Here is a 19090-nt window from a genome sequence, read left to right as displayed (position 1 = left end):
TAAGTTTAATAACCAAATACCAAAGAAACTTGAAAATGTGACTTCAAGAAAAATTAACAAATACCTGCAACTTTCCCTTTCCTACTTTAATTTCTTTCAAGTTCTTATCTGAAACACAAAAATTTAAAGGACTTCATCTTGATGTGTTCACTAACAATAAAGTTCTGTAAAAAAAAGGTTGATAATTTCAAAAGAAAATTGTTACTTACACTTGTGCTTTTTGTCTTTAAAGTAGAAAAAAAACCCCAAGATCTCCATAAAAGCAAGAAAGATGCATTCGATAACCCACCTGCAAAACTCAAAAATTCGCACCCTATACACAACCAAATCATCTCAAAATAGGTAGCACAACAACAATCATAGCCGATGCCATAAATACGCAGCACTACTGTAATTCATGGCTGAAAAACAACGGTAAAATGGATCAACAAAAGTTACTTTAAAAGAGTCAAAAGAGCCAAAACCAACAGAATTGCGTTTTAAGATTGTAATAGGCTTGACAATCCAACTTGGAACTCTCCCTTACCACATGTAACCACCCACATTATCAAGTTATTAGATTACCTAAATATTATATTTTGTTATATCACAAATAATTAAATATGAATTATGTTGTAAATGACAAATGCCTACCGACATAGCCTCTGAATGTTTGGCATTGTGGATGGCCTCCTGGACTGATCCTTAATTGACAACTGAATGCACAAAGTCTCACTCTACAACTAACAAACATAAGTTTAAGTTATAAATTTCAATAGTGAATAGCTGCATATAATAGTAAGACCACAATATATGAATGGTAAATAAGTAAAAGAGCTTGATCAAATGAGTGTCAAAGACTTGCATCTATTCATAATACCTAAACAGTGATGATGTTTAACTACAAACCAAAGAAGCCCAAGTTCCACACTCAGTTCAAATTTGGTAAATAATTTACAAATCAACAAACCATAGTTTTGAATGCTTACATTGATAATGGTTAAGTGTCATTACAACCACATAGAAAAAACATCCAACTTGCATACATGCTCCATGGTTTGCTATTGCAACTTCTGAAATAGCAAGAAGAAAACGTAAAATCATCTCACAGATCGTGTCTAATGCAAGAGTCCCCGATCCACTAAAGTTTGCCTCAAGCTGTCAATTATCAAACTACTTAACCAACGATGAGTTTGTTTGCGCAATCGTACGTGATATGCTTCTACTAAACCCTAATTCTCAAATTCCTTTCCAAAAAGCACTGCAATTTAAATTCATCTTAGGTTAAACACATAATAATAACAATAATTTTAGGTATATAGAAAGGAGTGGGAGGAGACTTAACAATTTACAATTAACGATTAGTAAAACAATAAAACCGAGAATAGAAGAACCCTAATGGGAGTGGGAGGCCTTACGGAAGAGGAAACGCCGGATTAACTTCGACATATGAGAGTAGGAGAAAGGTAGGCGAAGGGCAATGAAACCCTAACCCACAGAAGAGAACGATGAAGAGGATTGCGTCTGCTTCATCAGTGGTAAAGAGAGACAGAGAAAGGTAGAGGTGTAGCTTCTCAACAAAAGCACGTGTAAAGCAGCCATGATACGTGTAAAAGTCTGAATACAATATAAAAGACACAGCATGTATTACAGCAAGTACAACACACTGAAGCACCAAAAACAATGAACAGTGAATTAGTGTGTGATAACATACTTCTAAATTATAATATATATATATAGGGTACTGTTGTATTAAAAACCCTATTAAGTTAAAGAAACTTTGAAAACTCTGTTGTGGCCATTGATCTAATTTCATCTATGATTTAGATTAAAAGTTTGGTTTATGGCTTTTAAATACAATTTTTAAACGGCTAAAAGACAAAAAAAGGATATTTTGGGCATGCTAGTTGTTGGTTCTCTCTCTTTAGTAGTCTAGGTAGCCATTAAATCAAACTCAAAATTCATATATCATCACAATTTTCTTTCTTCTCACATTAAAAAAAATTTTAGATAGAATAAATTTATTATATTCTCTCTGTTTTAATCTCTGCATCCATCGTTGACTTTTGTTTTCATATATTTCCATATTTATTTTACCAATTTATATATTTACATATAGTTTTTACTTTTTTAAATAATTTTAAATTTACATATTAACATACTTTTTCTTTACATATTTATATATTTTTTCATATATTGTTTTTTCATATTAACATATGTTTTTTTGGTTTTTACATATTTATGTTTATTTTAACATATTGTTTTTACATATTAACGTACTAGGATATAGCCTGTGTGATACACGAGTGATAAAACAAAATGGAAGCTTAGGAGTCTATACCAATTAAGAAAAATAGAAGGCTAATATCAATTTATCCTAGTTAAGTTGGTAAGTCACAAACATTTAAAAAGTAAGGTAGTGAGTTTAATTCCCACCAACATATTTTTTATTTTATTATTAATGAAAGGGAAATTGCAAAAATGGAAACGTGTACACTTGACATCATATGTGGAGGGTCTAATTAAATGACATGTGAAAAATTATGTTGCTTTAATATATAGGTAGAGGTAGATTTTTTTTGTTTTAACATATTTACGTATTTATATGTTTTTTAACATATTGTTTTTACTATTAACATATTGTTTTTGTTTTTACATATTTATACATTTTTTAACGTATTGTTTTAATATATTAACATTTTTTTTGTTTTACATATTTATATATTTTTTCCATATGGTGTTACATAAACTGTTTTATGAAAATAGTTATGGTTGCAATTTATATTCTTATTCTACCAAGTGACATTGTGACAATGACAAAATGTTATAAATTAATTATTTTGAAAAGTATCCTGGTTTGTAAAGATCGAAGAAAATCAAATAAATATTAAAAGTATTATACTAATTCAAATTTAATAACAAATAAATAGGAAGAAAACAGATGATGTGAAAGCTATTATTCTTTTAAGGGAGAATAGTGAGATGTGAAAAAGACTATAACGTCATTCTATTCACTTTTCATAAAATGTAAAAAATGGGTATGTGGCTTAACTTGAGCCATTCATTGAGTTTTTAAGGTTTTTTCAAGTGGAGTGGATTTTCAAACTATACATGTCCTATATATATATATATATATATATATAGGAGAGAGATATTTTGAGAACCATGTTGAGTTTTAAGAACTTAAGAATTCAATTCTTAGCCACACATTTTATTAAATGGATTGGATGGTGTAGTTGAGATTAAATTTGACTAAAAAGTCAAAGTATGAGAGAGAATAAAGTTGTAAGTGATTACACTAATTTTTACATCCGTTACACATGTGTAATAAGTCGACTCGGCGAGTAAAAAATTCTGTAATTTTTTTACGTGTATGTAACTTACATATATTACGCATGTGTAAAAAAAAATTCAAAAAGAAAATTATTACACTGAGTTCTTTCGAGTTCTTAAAACTCAAAGGGGTTCTCATTTGAAATCTCCCCTATATATATATATAGGAAAAGTTAACATACAAATGAAATATACAAGTAGTAATTATGTAATAACATTATAGGGTAATATGTAATTACTTTATGATGTAATTACATTAATTACTTTACTTAATTCTCACAATTAACATGTTAATTTCATTTGTTTTTGATTCAAACACTATATATGTGTGTGTGTGTGTGTTTTATCCAAGTGATAGTTAACTCATAGAGTAACTATTTATGAAATAGGAAATATACTAGGTTATTGGCATGTGTATGACACGAATGGAAACATAGACAACGTTAATTAAACACAGGCACATATGTGTATGTGTGTGTTTATATTTTAGTAAATGTAATAATAATTTGTGTAAAAGCAATTATTGGTGCTACATGAGGGAAAATGTAAGAATCGTAAATAAAGATATATATAAAGATGTATACAAGTTGCAAGATTATTGTTACTTCATTTAAAATATGGATAATTTGTAGAATATGATTTTAGGAGGAACCAATTTTTGATTTGTATAATTGAAATGTATTAGAATAATGAAAATAATCACGGGACAAAGCATGAAACAACAAAGATTATGCATATACTTATTAGCAATGATTTTTGTATTTTTCATTTCACCAGGTAATACTATATATTAGCAATCAAACTAAGCATGGTAACATGAACAAATGTTAAGTTTAAATAACCTTTAAACCGTCCTTAACATATAAGAGCATTCCTAATGGATTCTCTAAATTATGTGAGGATGTTCTCTACTTTTTAGAGATGGTTAAAAGTGGTTGTGAGAGAAGAGAGAAAATGTTACTGTTCATGGTTAAATTTGGAGAAACACACTGTTCATCTCTATAATTTTCTAATATTTTTGAAAGTAGTTGTGAGTGAATGAGAGAGAAAAGGTAATGATAAAAGTATAAAAAAAGTATTATTTAATTAAAAATGAGAGAAAATATGATGTTTTTAGTGTAATTATAGAGATTGAGATGGAGAATTAATTGAGAATGCTCTAAACGACCATCATAACATTAACGCACCTTAACATATCAAATAACCATCATAACACTACTAAAACTTAAATAACCACAACAAACTTCCACAAGAATTTTTTTCAAACCTCTGCACAAAATCCATTGGCATGAATCTTAAAGAGACCCAGTTCATCATAAATTGTTTGATACCGTACATGTAGATCAAAAACATGATTTTTTATAGTAAAATATAAATATTTCATTTACACATAAATTTCGATTCAAAAAATCCGATCACATATCCAATCATCATTGAGATCTTGCTCAAAATCATCATACCTTAAATTAGTGAAAACATGAATATTCAAGAATAACTAACTGAGATTCCATTCTTCTTAAAAATGAGTCTTGATGAGAAGGTTTTTGGGTTTAAGATATTAAAAAAGGATAGTGAAGATGGTAGTTTATATAATAAAGAAAATAGTGTTTTTTAATTGTACCGTTGGTTAACGGTTATATTTCAAAATTCGTGCCAACGTAACATTATGTAGGAAACGCCTCACCAAAAAAATTGGCCGAAAATGCATTGGGGGGGGGGGGGGGGTTGTGCCCCTGGCATTTTGGCTCAAAACGACGGCCTTCAAGCCATGATTACGCATGATTTTAAAGTATTTAATATTTTATAAAATATTCTTGATGAGATGTTAGATGGGTTTTCATGGAATACAAGATAGAATGACGCTTTGTATATGTGACGGTATTAATATTATTGGTCATCTTTTATATGTTCAGGTTATTGTATAAATGGAGACAAAAATAAAAAAGATGAGAAGCATTTGCAGTAAAAAAACCTCTTGAAAAAGTAATAAAAAGTTAATAAAAAAATCATAACTCGAAACTTAATAAGAAAAAAACGAAAAACGTAAAGCACAAAATGTTTCCACGGCCTCGTTCAAAAAAAAAAAAAAACTCAAAAAAGACAACAATGTTTAGGAAAAAAGATCATTGTGTCTTTTTATTTATCATTATGTATTTTGTTTATTTTCGTTATTAATTATGTCTTTTTTACTTGGCATTGTGTCGTTTTTTTTCTTGGTATTATGTTATATTACTCAACATTGTGTTATATTTGGTTTGACATTTTGTTATATTTTACGACATATTGTGTCTTTTTTATTTATCATTGTGTTTGTTTATTTTCGTCATTGTGTCTTTTTTTCTCGGCATTGTGTCTTTTCGGCATTTTTTTTGGAACAGGAATGACGAGGGAAACATTTTGGCTTTTTAAATTTTTTTTTTTATTTATATTTTGAGTTATGATTTTTTTATTATTCTTTTTTGAATTTTTTTAAGAATTTTTGTGTAGCTACAAACCCTTCTTACATTTCTCATTTTTGTCTCTTCTTGGATTTTATTTTTTCTTTATTTTATAATACGTTTATATGTGAATAGTTAGAATAACTAAAATCTTACGGGATATTGTGTGGATGTAAAGTAGCTCTGATTGATCATATTTTTGTCTCTCCTTGGATTTTATTTTTCTCTTATTTTATAATACATTTATATGTGAATAGTTAGAATAACTAAAATCTTACGGGATATTGCGTGGATGTAAAGCAGCTCTGATTGATCATATTATAAAATGTAACTACTTTAAGTTTTCTGAATATTATTTACACATTGAAAAAGAAAGTTATCAACAATGCATATTATAAATGTTAAATCAACATGGAATCAATATTTAGCGCAGCCATCGGATTCCATTTTTGGACTAGCATGGATATATTTTATTAAAGGCGTTTGGTTATAAGTTTAAAATTTATTTATCTATATCAATGTTTACCAATAAAGTTTATGTGTTATTCTTTAGTTGCTCATCATCCTTCCTCAAGCTATCAAATTGTTTGATTTGTGATTTGAGGGTCTTCATGTGTTTGATCTGAATTCATGGGTATGGTCTTCATATTTATTTGTGAAACGCTTTCATAATCAAATAATAATTTCCGGGGTCATGTGTCTCACCAAACCCGGAGAGCCCCTACATGGGTTATAGTATCTCATTTCTTTGTGTAACTCTTTCATCATCAAACCCGAATTTAATTTCTCCCCTCCACATAATATTCTCTGTCGCTGGTCCATCCTCTCTATCACCAGTGAACTTCCGATTACCACCCATCATCGTCGGCCTTCCCTCTCATACATCAACCTCCCCTTTTTCATAAAACAAATATTTTTGTTCGTGTTTGTTTGTTTAAAGAAATCAACATATTCATGCTCGTTTATGTTCGTTCGTTAAAATTCGAAAAAACCTACATATCTCAATTGAAAGAGCCTAACATTAAAAAAATATAATAAACGTAAATACATAATAAACTACTATATACGTATTAAATCAAAATAAAACAACATTAAAAAATAAAACAAATCATTACAAAACATAAAGTAGCAAAACGATAAACAAAAACTTAAATAAACCACCGTAACTTGAGAAACTCAAACTAGTATAATTACATATGCATCCAATTTTAATTAACTATAATGCAGCAATTAAGTTTTTCTATTAATATTCTAGACGACAAACCAAAAATAAGTCTTATCTGGTCAAATATAATTTTTAGGTCGTTCTTGTTTGAATCTCTATTTATATATTTATATATCCAAACTATATGTTGGGATGTGTTTTTATGTTTGATTTTGACTAGTCTGTCCGATTGATCTATATTCAACAGTAAAAGTCATTTCTTTATATTCATATACTGATTTATTTTTCTTTTCTGAATGGCAGGTGTGGAGGTTGATGAAGATGAGTTGCTAGCGTTGATGGCTTGGATTTGGTTGAGTAAGTTCGGGATAATTGCAGCCGTTTCCTTAGCGATGTGAACGGTCATACAGCGGTCTAAAGTTCCGGTTGAACGATGGGGATGACAGCAAAGAAGAGACATTATACAAGACATGAGAATACGAAAGAAAAATAGCGAGTTATATGGAGTATTTGTGAAAACATGAGGGGGTAAAATTTTAATTAAATCTTTTAGCATCAAAATCAAACTTTTAGACTAAATTGGTGATATTTAATTTTTGAATTTGAAATCCTTGTGTAACAAAATAGGAAATTTACTAAAACCACATGATTTGAGATTAAATTTTTGATATGGGATTTTCATGAATCAACACGGTTTTCCATACACTTAAATAATTCCAAAAATAAACGAAATATAATTCATCTTTCACAAAATCACAAAATCAAAAAATCGATAATAGAATTTGAAATGGATAGTTGAGATATCCATATATCACCATGGGTTTTCATATCTTAACAAAATTAATAAAAATAACATGAGGAGTTGAAACATCAATGAATCACCAAAATAGTCGAACACATAAATCCAAAAATTTAGATGGGAAGCCGAAGCTTCCATGAATTATCATGGATTTTCGCGCTTCAACAAAATAAAACGTAAGCTCTATAGGTAGATAGTTGGAGTATCCATGAATCACCATTAATTCAATATTGAAATAATAAACTTGACTTAAGCGAGGTGACGAAAACAAACTTGAGGAAATAACCCTAAAACAAAATAATAGCAAATTAATTAAAATCATAAAACTTGACAAAACAAACCAAGAATTTGGGGGGTTTTGAATAATAATTAAAAAAAAGTATGTTTAGGCGAGTGCTGGGTCCGATTATCGATATGAGATCGGATTCAAAACCGACATAAACAAAATATGAGAAATAATATGAGATGAAGAAAAGTCAGAAGTCAATTGCATCATAATGTTAAATAAATGAAAATTCCCAATCATTAAAGAAACATAAACCCTAAAATGATTTTAATCCAATTGGATGTCTAAATCCCTCAGATCATCAAAATTGAATGAGGGGTTTTGATATAACGATGATTTGGAACATAAAACATGTACAAACTTACCTGAAATTTTAGTTGAAACTAGGAGAATTGAAGAACTTGAATAAAGTTGGCCTTTAAAATTCAAGTTATGAAGAACACTAAAATAATTGAAGAATTCGTGATGTGAGAGTGAATTGAAGGTGAGGAATAATGAAGCAGAAGCTAAGGGTCGTTTATATAGGATAGACAAGTTTGGAGAACAAGTTGGATAGCGTGAGGGGGAAGACCATAACTCGCGTAGCGGAAGGGAGCACAGAACTCATAATTTGAAATTCTGACAATTTTGACCAATGGTCTTTGATTAAATGCAATAACGACATAAATTGCATGAAATTGAGTCTGTGAAATATTCCAAAAACATAGACGAACATAACTTGATGATAAGTTAACGCATCGGATATGAATAATAGCCATTTAACAAAAATTAGAAAATCTAAAAATTTAAACAGATCAGGTTTTCAGGTTCGAAAATTAACAAATGCTACACCCAAGACCTCCCACTCCTGAACCCTTGTGTTTAAAAGGTTTACATTTGTCAATGGACCATCACTTCATTGGTATAGTGATTTGTTTTCTTCCTTTGAAAGGACAATTTAAAACAAAACAGATCTTTAATATTGATTTGCTTGCGTAAAAATATACAATTAAATCTCTATAAACGTTTTCACCTTAATTAGAATGATGTTTAAGCTGACTGTTGTGTTGCCACAAAAGCTAAACAATAAAGAACACATAATTTTTATGGTTAAGTAACAAGATATAATGATTTTGAGTTTACTATTTGATTCATAATCAAAAATAAATTTATCAAGAATGCATACTATAAATTGAATTACAAAATTTGGTATCAATGTTTAAAGCAACCCTCAGATTCCATTTTTGGACAAGCATGGGTTTTGTTTATTTAAGGGAATAAGGGTATGATTATTATAAGTCTATAACTAATGCTGTAATTAACCGTCCTTACATGTACTATTAGGAGGGTAAGTGGTAAGCAGGTCTCACAACCAAATATCAAAACCATTACTAGCTATTGAGCAATATAATGGATGTAGAGAAAGTCTTCCACATGAACGGTGGGCTTGATGAACATAGCTATGCCCAGAATTCACATCTTCAGGTTAAACATTAGTTCTTTGCATATTTATTTAGTTGCTAGTATTTATGTTTACGTAATCATATTTCATTTGTGTAGAAAAAGGCTTCAGATAGGGTGAAACACATAACACTCAAAAGCCTTGAAGAAGCCTACGTCTCCCTAACACCAGAAAGCTTAGGCATCGCCGATCTTGGCTGCTCGTGTGGCCAAAACACTTTATCAACCATACGAGAAATGGTGGAAGTTATCGACAAAACCACCTCAAACATCTCACCACCCGAGTATCGCGTCTACCTTAATGATCTTCCAACCAATGACTTCAATGCCCTCTTCAAGATCTTGCCAGATTTTTACAAAGAACTACATGCCGAGAGGCGCCATCGGTGCCAAAAGCACGAATCAAACGTATTCATCGCTGGCTGTCCAGGCACTTTTTATGGTAGATTGTTTCCAGACAATTGTCTGCACTTCATTTACTCCTCTAACAGTTTGCATTGGCTCTCTAGGGTAAGTGAAGTATTCTCTACGTATTTGGGTGTATATGTAGTATGATGAAAGAATATTATAAGATAAATGGGTTTTAGTTTTGTAAAAGGGTTCGAGTTTGTTTCTGGTCGTTTCAAGTCGAACCTTATAACACATTTGGCTAAACGGGTTGACTGACCTGACCAATTCACAAGTCGGCCTATTTAATGTTTCTATATTTTAAAATTTTGTTTTTTGTTTTTGTCACAACTTAGAATCATTGAATAGTTCAGCCAAAATATAAAAACTAAAAGGGAACAGGTACTCAAGTACTCAACCTTTATATTTTATAAACGTATTTTTATATGCATTTAAAGTTTTCTACTTTAAAAGAGTAACATTATGGCAAGGTATGAATAATATTGTACTTGTTTAGATTCCTCCGGGACTTTATGACAAGGCAGGCAGATCGATTAACAAAGGTAGCCTTTACATCTCCAAATCGAGCTTGTTGCAAGTCACCAAGGCATATTCCGATCAATTCCAAGAAGATTTTTCATTGTTTCTGCAATCACGATCAAAAGAGCTTCTGTCCGGAGGCCGGATCGTACTTATTTTGTTAGGAAGTAGAGATCGAAGCCATGTTGATAGGGGCAACTCATTCCTTTGGGAACTTCTTTCACGATCATTTGCCACGTTAGTCTCTAAGGTACGTAAGCTAGGTTCATAAAAATGGCCAACTATTACCGATGAATCGAGCTCTTGAGATGCTTGTAGACAATTATCTAGAACTAATTACGTTGTATATTAGATTTTTTAATTTGGTTTATATATTTTGGTTCACTAGGGAGAAGTCAAGCAGGAAAAGGTTGACGAGTACGATACCCACTTTTATGCACCCTCCAGAGATGAATTAGAGGATGAAATAAATAAAGAAAAGTCTTTCAAAATTGATCGGTTTGAAATGTTTGAAAATGAACGCTACTCAGGTCCTTATATGAGTCATGGGACCGCAGTGGCGAGGGCCATTCGAGCAATCCAAGAGTCGATGATTTCTAAACACTTTGGTGAAGAAATCCTTGACAAGCTGTTTGAGTATTATGGAAATTTTATAAATGAAGAGATGGATAAAGAAGAGATCAAGCCTGTAAATTTTATTATTGTTCTTAAGAAAATACGATTTCAAAGAGTTGTTGGTATTATTGTAAGTGTGTTTGTTTAGAAGTAATAACTTGCATTATTTCACGTTAAATGCATAAATTGTTGTGCTTTGGTTATAAGTTCAAATCTGGGTTTAAGTTTAATTTATTGAGCAATGTTAAAATACAAAGGAAAAAAAAAAGAGAAATGAGAAGAATAAAAATGAAAAGAATGAGAATGAATTTAATTTATTGATTATAGATTTGAATGACAAAAGTTAATTTAAAATGGAAAAATTGATGGGAAATACATAAAGGTAATAATCCATTTTTGTTGAATTTCTCTCTCCACATACAATATACATGTCAATTCCCTCGTCATTTTAAAACGTTTATAACCTTTTCAAATAACATTTAAAAAAAATCACCACAATAACAAACGTTTTTATATCTTTAATATGAGTATCGTATTGTTATATGAAAAAAATAGTGGGTTTTTATATATTTTGTTATTGGTTGTACATTGTATTTTTTAATCAGATTTTTCTATGCATTGTGTTATAGATTTTAGTTATTGTGTTTTTCAATTGGTATTAATATTTATAACAATTAAAATAAATATTACGTCATTGTGTCTTTATGCTCATTATTTATCTTTCTACTTATCATTTTGTTTTAATAATATGCAATACGTTCATTGTCTATTGTTCGGGATTGACATGCGGCATTCACTTAATTTGAGAAAAAGAGTAGTATGTTCATATCATTGTGTAATATGTAGTTTTCATTGTATTTTACGTTTTATGTTACTTTGTAGTATATATTCATCATTATGTTTTATGTATTGGATAATTTGTTGTATTTTATCATTGTATTTACATATTTTACACAACGCTATTATTAATATTAAAAAAAACACAATGTTGAAGATACCATGACAAAAAAAAACAAAAACACGCGCGGGCACACACACAATGACGAAACAGACATAATGAGATAATTTTTATTTTAATTTTTATATAACAAATTAATACTCATATTAAAGATAAAAAAACACTTGTTATTATGGTAATTTTTTTATAAAAGAAATATATCACATGAAAAAGTTATAGAAATTTAAAAAAGATGGAGGAATTGACATGTGACTTATATATGAAAAGAGAAAATATGTAGTGTTACTTTTATACCATTTTCTCTTTATTCCCCAATTGACACATCTAGTTAATTATATCTTCTCACACTTCGTCATTTTTGTTGGTTGTTCTAGAATAACTCAACCCCTAATCTATTTATGCAACATCATTCCCAATAGCTTCTCTATTGTCATCTCTATAATTACAAAAAAAATAACTATCTTTAATTTCTCTCTCATATTCAATTAAATAATATTTTTTATACTTTTGTCGTTACTTTTTTTTATCTTCTCCACTCACAGTCACTTCAGCAAATATTAAAAACTTAGAGCATTCCCAACTGCTTCCCTATCTATATAATTGCATTATAAATCACTACATTTTCTCTGTCATATAAAATTAAATAATATTTTTTTTACATCTTTATCGTTACATTTCTCTCTTTTCCACTCACAACCATTTTCAAATAGATTAAAAAATAAATAGAGGGTGAACAGCGTTCCTCCAAATTTACTCATCTGTTTAAAATTTTCTCACTCTTTTACTCACAACCACTTACAACCCTTCAAAAAAAATTAGAGATTTGTCTCACAATCGTTATAAAGGAGCTATTGTGAATGCTCTTAGAGGGGAAGAGGCACTAGTATGGGTAAGGTTTATGGGTTTTTTACCACATGACAAACCCACCCCTAACTATGTGGGTAGTTTGCCAAATTACAATTTGTGGCAAAGGTTTACCATGAAACATATAACCGTTGGAGATTTTTAAAGAAATTAAAACACCCATTAATACTCAATTTATTACATATAAATACCACTAACTCTTCACCATTTTTATTCACTCAAACATTTCATCATTTTTATTCACTAAACTTTCACCATTTCTATTCACTCAAACCCCAATGGCAAAATTCTCAAACGATGATCTCGGGTGACAACCTAGATGCGTACACCCTAATCGTCATATATTATTTTTCCGGTTTTCAATTATAATTATGTAATAATTTTAATTTTATTTAAATTAATTGTTTTATTTAATTTAATTTTTAACAAAAAACAAAAAAAGTTTTAGGGTACTCGTGGGTAGGTGTTTCTAGTTACTTTTGGGTTTGTGGGTACTTAAGGGTAGAAATGAAATAACGGTGTATGATTGGTCAGTACATGGGTAATACCCATGAGTGTCCCTTCCTCTCTTATAAAGTATGAATAGTATATCTTCAAATTTGCTCATGAACTATAGCATTTTCTTTATCTTCCACTAGCAATCACTAATAACTACACTTTAAAAAATGGAGCACACGCTCACATATATTATAGATTATATGTTGTGAGAGCATTCTCATCCCACCTTCTATCCCTAAACCAAAAATTATACTAAAACTCACTATATTTTCTCTCTCTATTTCAATTAAATAAACTTTTTATAACTTTTATCATTACCATTTTTCTTTCCTTCACTCATAACCACTTTCAAAATATATTAAAAAATTATAGGAGGGTGAACAGTAGCTTTTCAAATATACAGAAAAATCACTATTTTTTCTAAAATATAAAAACTTTTCACTCACAACACCTTGAATCACTCTCAAAATTATAAAAACACCCCTCACATTAAATAAGGGTTTAGATGAGACTGCTATAAATGTTAAGAGGTCTATGTTTTTTTATTTTATAACATGTTTGGCATCAAAAACTAACTTATGTTTAGGGCAAGGTCACTCAAGGTACCCCATTTTCACAAATCTCATAATGTCATGCCATTACCTCATATAATACCCTAAAACCACTTACACAATATGCAACACTCAACTCAACCATCCAACTCAACTCAAGGTACTAGTCCATTAAATGTGGTACCTAAAATTGAGAAAAAAGTGACGGCGCAATGTTGGTTTTTCGGATACTCAATGAAATCATGAAAGAAGTGGATACAGATAAGATATGTTATTTGAGTCCCACTCACTTTTCACCAGAATTGATTCATTCATAACAGTTTGTTGACTTTGATAGTTGGTTAAACATTGTTGTTAGGATGTCATATTAGTTTCAAGGAATTTGTGGCGATGATGAAAGCAGGAATGTATTGGATTCGAGACAGAAAATCAACCAACAGTCTGGCTATATATGAACATGCTTTTGCAAAATTTCTAGCTCATTTGTCTTCTAACTTACAAGTTGTTGGTTGTTTAACTAATGATATGTATTGTGTTACTATATATGGACAAGTTGTTGGTTGTGGCAATTATATCTATATATGTACTTATTGCTTTCAGCAATAAACAAACGACACCATAAAGCACCCTGCCCAAACATGCGGGACCGGCAACTAGTTATATTTATTTTTTTGTTTAGAAGAAGCCTGTACATGCTACTCAAATGTTGTGCACGAAATTGAATAAAAACATTAAACTGCCCTTTGACTTAACAAAATTTTTGGATGCGGTTAGCGAATTTAATGGAAATAGTAAGACATGTAAAATGTCAATGTTCAGATGAAACTGGCAATTGCTACCATGACGATTTTAAGAGTTTACTCTATAATAACTTTAACAAAGTTGTGACAAACCTAGGATGAAGTGTAATAGTGTTTAGGACTAACTGAACTATCCAAACTGAAAACGAATGATTTTCACCTATTGAAGCTCTGGATCATCTCCAATGATATGATGACTCATGACATTTTACCGGTAACTTACAACGATAACTATGCGTTAAGTTACAATAGAATAATTATTGAACCTTCAAAAGGTTGGTTTTCATGGAATGCATGACAGAAATGTAAATTGTGCATCATATAATACATGTTACAATCCAATAAATTGTGGTTTCCCATGTTTATCTCATGACAAACAAGCAAGCAAACACCAAACTAGCAAGCATACCCAGTAATAACATATAACTTAAAAATTGAGAACGTATAAAAGATATAACGGAAAAACAAGTTGCAAGGACATTAATGGGTAGTTATTGTACATAATACAAATTGTCACTCATACAATGTGATGTTTGACAACCTTGGTGTCGGGATTGCCACGAGAGCGACCTTCTTCTTCAACACGATCCCAAACTTTTCGGATAGATCATGTTTTTTTCCATCTTCCAATTCCCAATCAAAAGAGTGAATTATAGATCCAAGCAAAACCATAAACATCCGCTCCGCCATGGCGGTCCCTACACACATCCTCCGCCCAGACCCAAAAGGGAAATAAGTAAAGTTATTGCTAGTATAATCCCACTTCCCATCCAAGAACCTTTCAGGTCGAAATTCCAACGGAGTTTCCCAAATGGCAGGGTCTCTATGAATTGACCAGGCATTCACAAACACCCGAGCGCCTTTGGGGACCGTGTAGCCACCTATCAAGCATGACTCACTCGGACAATGGGGGACCAAAAGTGGAAGCGCTGGGTGCAACCGAAGAGTTTCTTTCATGATGGCGTATAGGTAGGGTAGTTTGCTGATGTGGGATTCTTGAACCACATTGTCTTTCCCTACCATCGTGTCCAATTCTTCTTGTGCTTTTTCAGGATTTCGGGTTGGTTCATCATCTCGGCCAAGGCAAACTCGACTGTATTCGATGTCGTATCAGTCCCACCAACTACCATATCCTGAAAAGTTGAGTATATAACTATATAAGAAATTATAATTTCAAGAACCAAACATTGTATTGTATTTGATATTGTTTTACCATAAGCAATGATTTAAGATGAACCATGGCGAAAGGTGGATTGGAATCTCCACCATCTTTAAGCTCCAACAAAAACTGCAAAAAATCCTTGTTTCCATGACCACCCATTTTCCTCCTTTGATCAATCATTGTCTCAAAGATCACATCTAATCTCTTGGCCAACACTTTCATATTCTTTACAATTCCTTGTAGATCAAACCGAGCCAAACCCGGATACAAGTCCGACAAGTTCGGCGTCGCCAAGTATCCACTCATCTCACCTATCAATTGCCTAAACTCTGCTCCTAGTCTCTCCCTATCCTCAGCTTTCACCGTACCACCCCACATCATACCCGTAATCACATTCAACACGGTTAAAAACATTTGTTCCCCAACGTTAACCGGCAACCCGACATTATTGTACAAGTATTTCACAGTGTTTCTAACCTCTTTCCTTCGGAGAGCGTAAACAGAATCCAAAACTTGGCTGCCAAGCATTTCACGAACGCAAATCTTTCTCAACATCCGCAATTGATCGCCATATTGGCTTGAAACGATGTCGTTGCCACCATATGTTCCCACTTTCCCAGCAATGGGAACATCTCGGTTAGCAAAGACGGCATCGTTCAGTTTCAGCACCTCACGGGCGAGTTCTGGAGAGGTGATGAGAATGCCCACCTTTTTACCGAACCAAAGCCTCGATATCGGGCCGTATGTTTTAGCCACGGTCGCAAAGTGGAAATGGAGTTCGGGATCAAGAGATAGGAGGTTTCCGAGGAGCGGTAGAGGCCGTGGGCCTGGCGGCAGTGGCGGGCGGGGTTCCTTTGATGTTAACATGATCCATAGAAGCCAGAATATGGATATCAGAGAGGTGATTATGAGAATGTTGGTTGCAACCTCTATGTCAGATACGGCGGCCAAGACTACTTGTGACATCTCTGTGTGTGAGATTGAAAATTGAAATTTGATGAGGCAAATACATTGGTTATAATGCTAGTTAAATTGCTAGTGAGTCCAAAGAGGGAATCCTTTGACTTGTTAACAACAAGATGCTTGATTCACATAATACAATTTTCGTTATTCTTTCTGCTAACTAACCACGTATGTCCAAATAATCACCTTGTATTTTCATGTCACCCTTTCGCAAACAATTTCAATATTATATTTAAACTATAATACTAAGAAAAATAGTCATTTTGACCGTCCAGATTTCAAGACTAACCCTTCTTTATTCAAAATACCTAATCTGGCCATCCAAAACCGTAGGCCCGACGGTTCTTCACCTGCCATCCATCTAACCCTAGAAGCCACAGGTTCCATTCATTTGTCCTCAAAATCGTTCAGTCCAACTGATCTTCTACAAAGCAGACGAAACATATGGACTTTCAAGAACAGTCAGGTCGACTGTGCGAATCCCTGTTATACCTGATAAAAATACACGTGTAATTATTATTGTGGGATTCTATTATTTATTTATTAATAATTAGTAAAAAAATCAACAGTTTTATACGTTTTTAGTGTAGCATTATATGAATGCATATTTAAAATGAGAAGTTTTATTATTTTTTTTAACAAAAAAAAACTAATGGTTCGTTATATATTTAGATGTCATTGTTATTTAGATTTTATACATTTAAAAAGCCATATTATAATGGTATAATTGTTGCTATATACATATAAATGTAACTCTCCAAAGTATCTTTAATCTTAAATATATATACACGAAACATTTAAAAGCTTTCTGGTTGCTCCTCACCTCCTCTAAGCCATCAGATTGCTTTATTTGTAAATGGAGGCTTATCATCCATTTGACCCGAATTCACGAGTATTGGTTTCACCAAACCCAAATAGCCTTAAACGGGTTATAACATCTCTTTAATTTAAAAATTAATCTCACCAAATATTTGATATAAAATCCTATAAAATATAAATATACTAAAATTAATATCCGATTTAAAAAAAGATATTATTATAATTAAGAAACAATTTAAGTAAAAAAAAGTAGGTCATGGGTCTCACCAACCCATATAGCTTTTAAACCGGGTTATAACATCTCATTTATTTGTGAAACCGTTCATCATCAAACCCTAAGTATATTATTAACTTCCTTCCAATAAATAAAATTCAAATTCAAATAAATATATAAATATTATAAACGAATAATGTAAAAACAACCTCCGTAATCCGAGAATAAATCTTATATATATACAAACAAAAACTTTAAAAGCTCTCTGGTCGCTTCACATCTCCTCTCAAGCCACCAGATTGTTTTATTTATAAATAGAGGCTTCTAATACATTTTACCCGATTTCACGAGTATGGGTCTCACTAAACCCAGATAACTTTTAAACCGGGTTATGGCATCTCATTTATATGTGAAATCATTTCATAACCAAATCCTTAAGTATATTATTAACTTTCTTACAATAATAAAACTAAAATTCAAAAAAATATATAAATTTTAGAAACCAATGATATAAAACAACTCCGTAATAGAGATAAAAGCTATTCGAAACCAAAATTTTGTGCTGATTAGGAATACATAATTTATAGGATGCCAATCAATACAATGCACGAAATAAAAATTATATAACAAAAATATAAAATTCAATAATATTGCATAAGCAACATTGCATCATCACTTCAGACATTATGCTATTTAAAAAAGAAAAAAAAACTACGTAAAGCATCATACAATAATATTACATGTCAAATTTATATTGGAGTCTTTCTTACACGTTTGGATTTGATTAAATTTTGTCCGTACGTAGATAAAAAAAAAGCATGTAAAAATGGTGTATTTCTCGTCGATTACCTTGAGTGTTGTTGATGTTCAAGGCTTGGAATGCCTAGTTCAAATTTGTAGGTTCATGCCCTTTGAAATAGGCTTGTGCCTTGTTGTTATTGGGCTGCCCGTTTGAAGAGGATCCACTGGGCTAACTTTTGGCCCATGACGGTTGGGCCCAACCTTGTTGAGCCGGGTATGCATGTGGGTGGTACTGGTAGCATGCGGTAGGCATGTTCAAAACGGTTTGGGACTAGGAACCGGAACCGGTTCCTAACCGGTTCCTATATTCAAAACCCCATTTTAAACCGGTTCCAGGCTCGAACAGGTTAGGGAACCGAACCGGTTCTCCCACCCTCAGACCCCTAACCTATCTAACCGGTTCTTACCGGTTCCTAACTAGGTTCCTGTACCGTAACCGGTTCCAACCGGTTACAGTGTAACTCGATCATACGATCTT

The 19090-nt window shown here is 31.7% G+C and overlaps 1 protein-coding gene and 1 pseudogene across 2 annotated transcripts; one reads left to right on the top strand and one right to left on the bottom strand.

Moving 5' to 3' along the window:
- The first annotated feature begins 9331 nt into the window (after window positions 1-9331).
- LOC143584160 (putative methyltransferase TCM_000336) lies at window positions 9332-11130 on the top strand. Its single transcript, XM_077066267.1, has 4 exons — window positions 9332-9464; window positions 9540-9950; window positions 10345-10617; window positions 10756-11130. The coding sequence occupies exons 1-4, from the start codon at window positions 9390-9392 to the stop codon at window positions 11128-11130; spliced, it is 1134 nt and encodes a 377-aa protein (XP_076922382.1). The 5' UTR covers window positions 9332-9389.
- A 4035-nt stretch (window positions 11131-15165) lies between these two features.
- LOC143584166 (flavonoid 3'-monooxygenase CYP75B137-like) lies at window positions 15166-16780 on the bottom strand (annotated as a pseudogene). Its single transcript, XR_013144311.1, has 2 exons — window positions 15867-16780; window positions 15166-15786 (listed from the first exon to the last, which is right to left on the bottom strand). The product of XR_013144311.1 is annotated as a flavonoid 3'-monooxygenase CYP75B137-like (transcript).
- Window positions 16781-19090: the final 2310 nt, after the last annotated feature.

The sequence above is a fragment of the Bidens hawaiensis genome, unplaced genomic scaffold (assembly GCF_021521415.1).
Source record: "Bidens hawaiensis isolate Kalapana, Puna unplaced genomic scaffold, B.hawaiensis_p1.1 tig00032829_1, whole genome shotgun sequence".
Classification (NCBI taxonomy): domain Eukaryota; kingdom Viridiplantae; phylum Streptophyta; class Magnoliopsida; order Asterales; family Asteraceae; genus Bidens; species Bidens hawaiensis.
The sequence above is the reverse complement of the archived record's forward strand: the minus strand, read 5'-3'. Positions and strand labels throughout refer to the sequence as shown.

What these genes read in the sequence shown, in the direction of transcription:
- LOC143584160 (XM_077066267.1), top strand. Translation starts at nt 9,390, where the DNA reads ATGGATGTAGAGAAAGTCTTCCACATGAACGGTGGGCTTGATGAACAT. An exon ending in GTTTGCATTGGCTCTCTAGG is followed by an intron (nt 9,951 to 10,344) that starts GTAAGTGAAGTA and finishes GTACTTGTTTAG; the next exon opens with ATTCCTCCGGGACTTTATGA. An exon ending in TTGCCACGTTAGTCTCTAAG is followed by an intron (nt 10,618 to 10,755) that starts GTACGTAAGCTA and finishes TTGGTTCACTAG; the next exon opens with GGAGAAGTCAAGCAGGAAAA.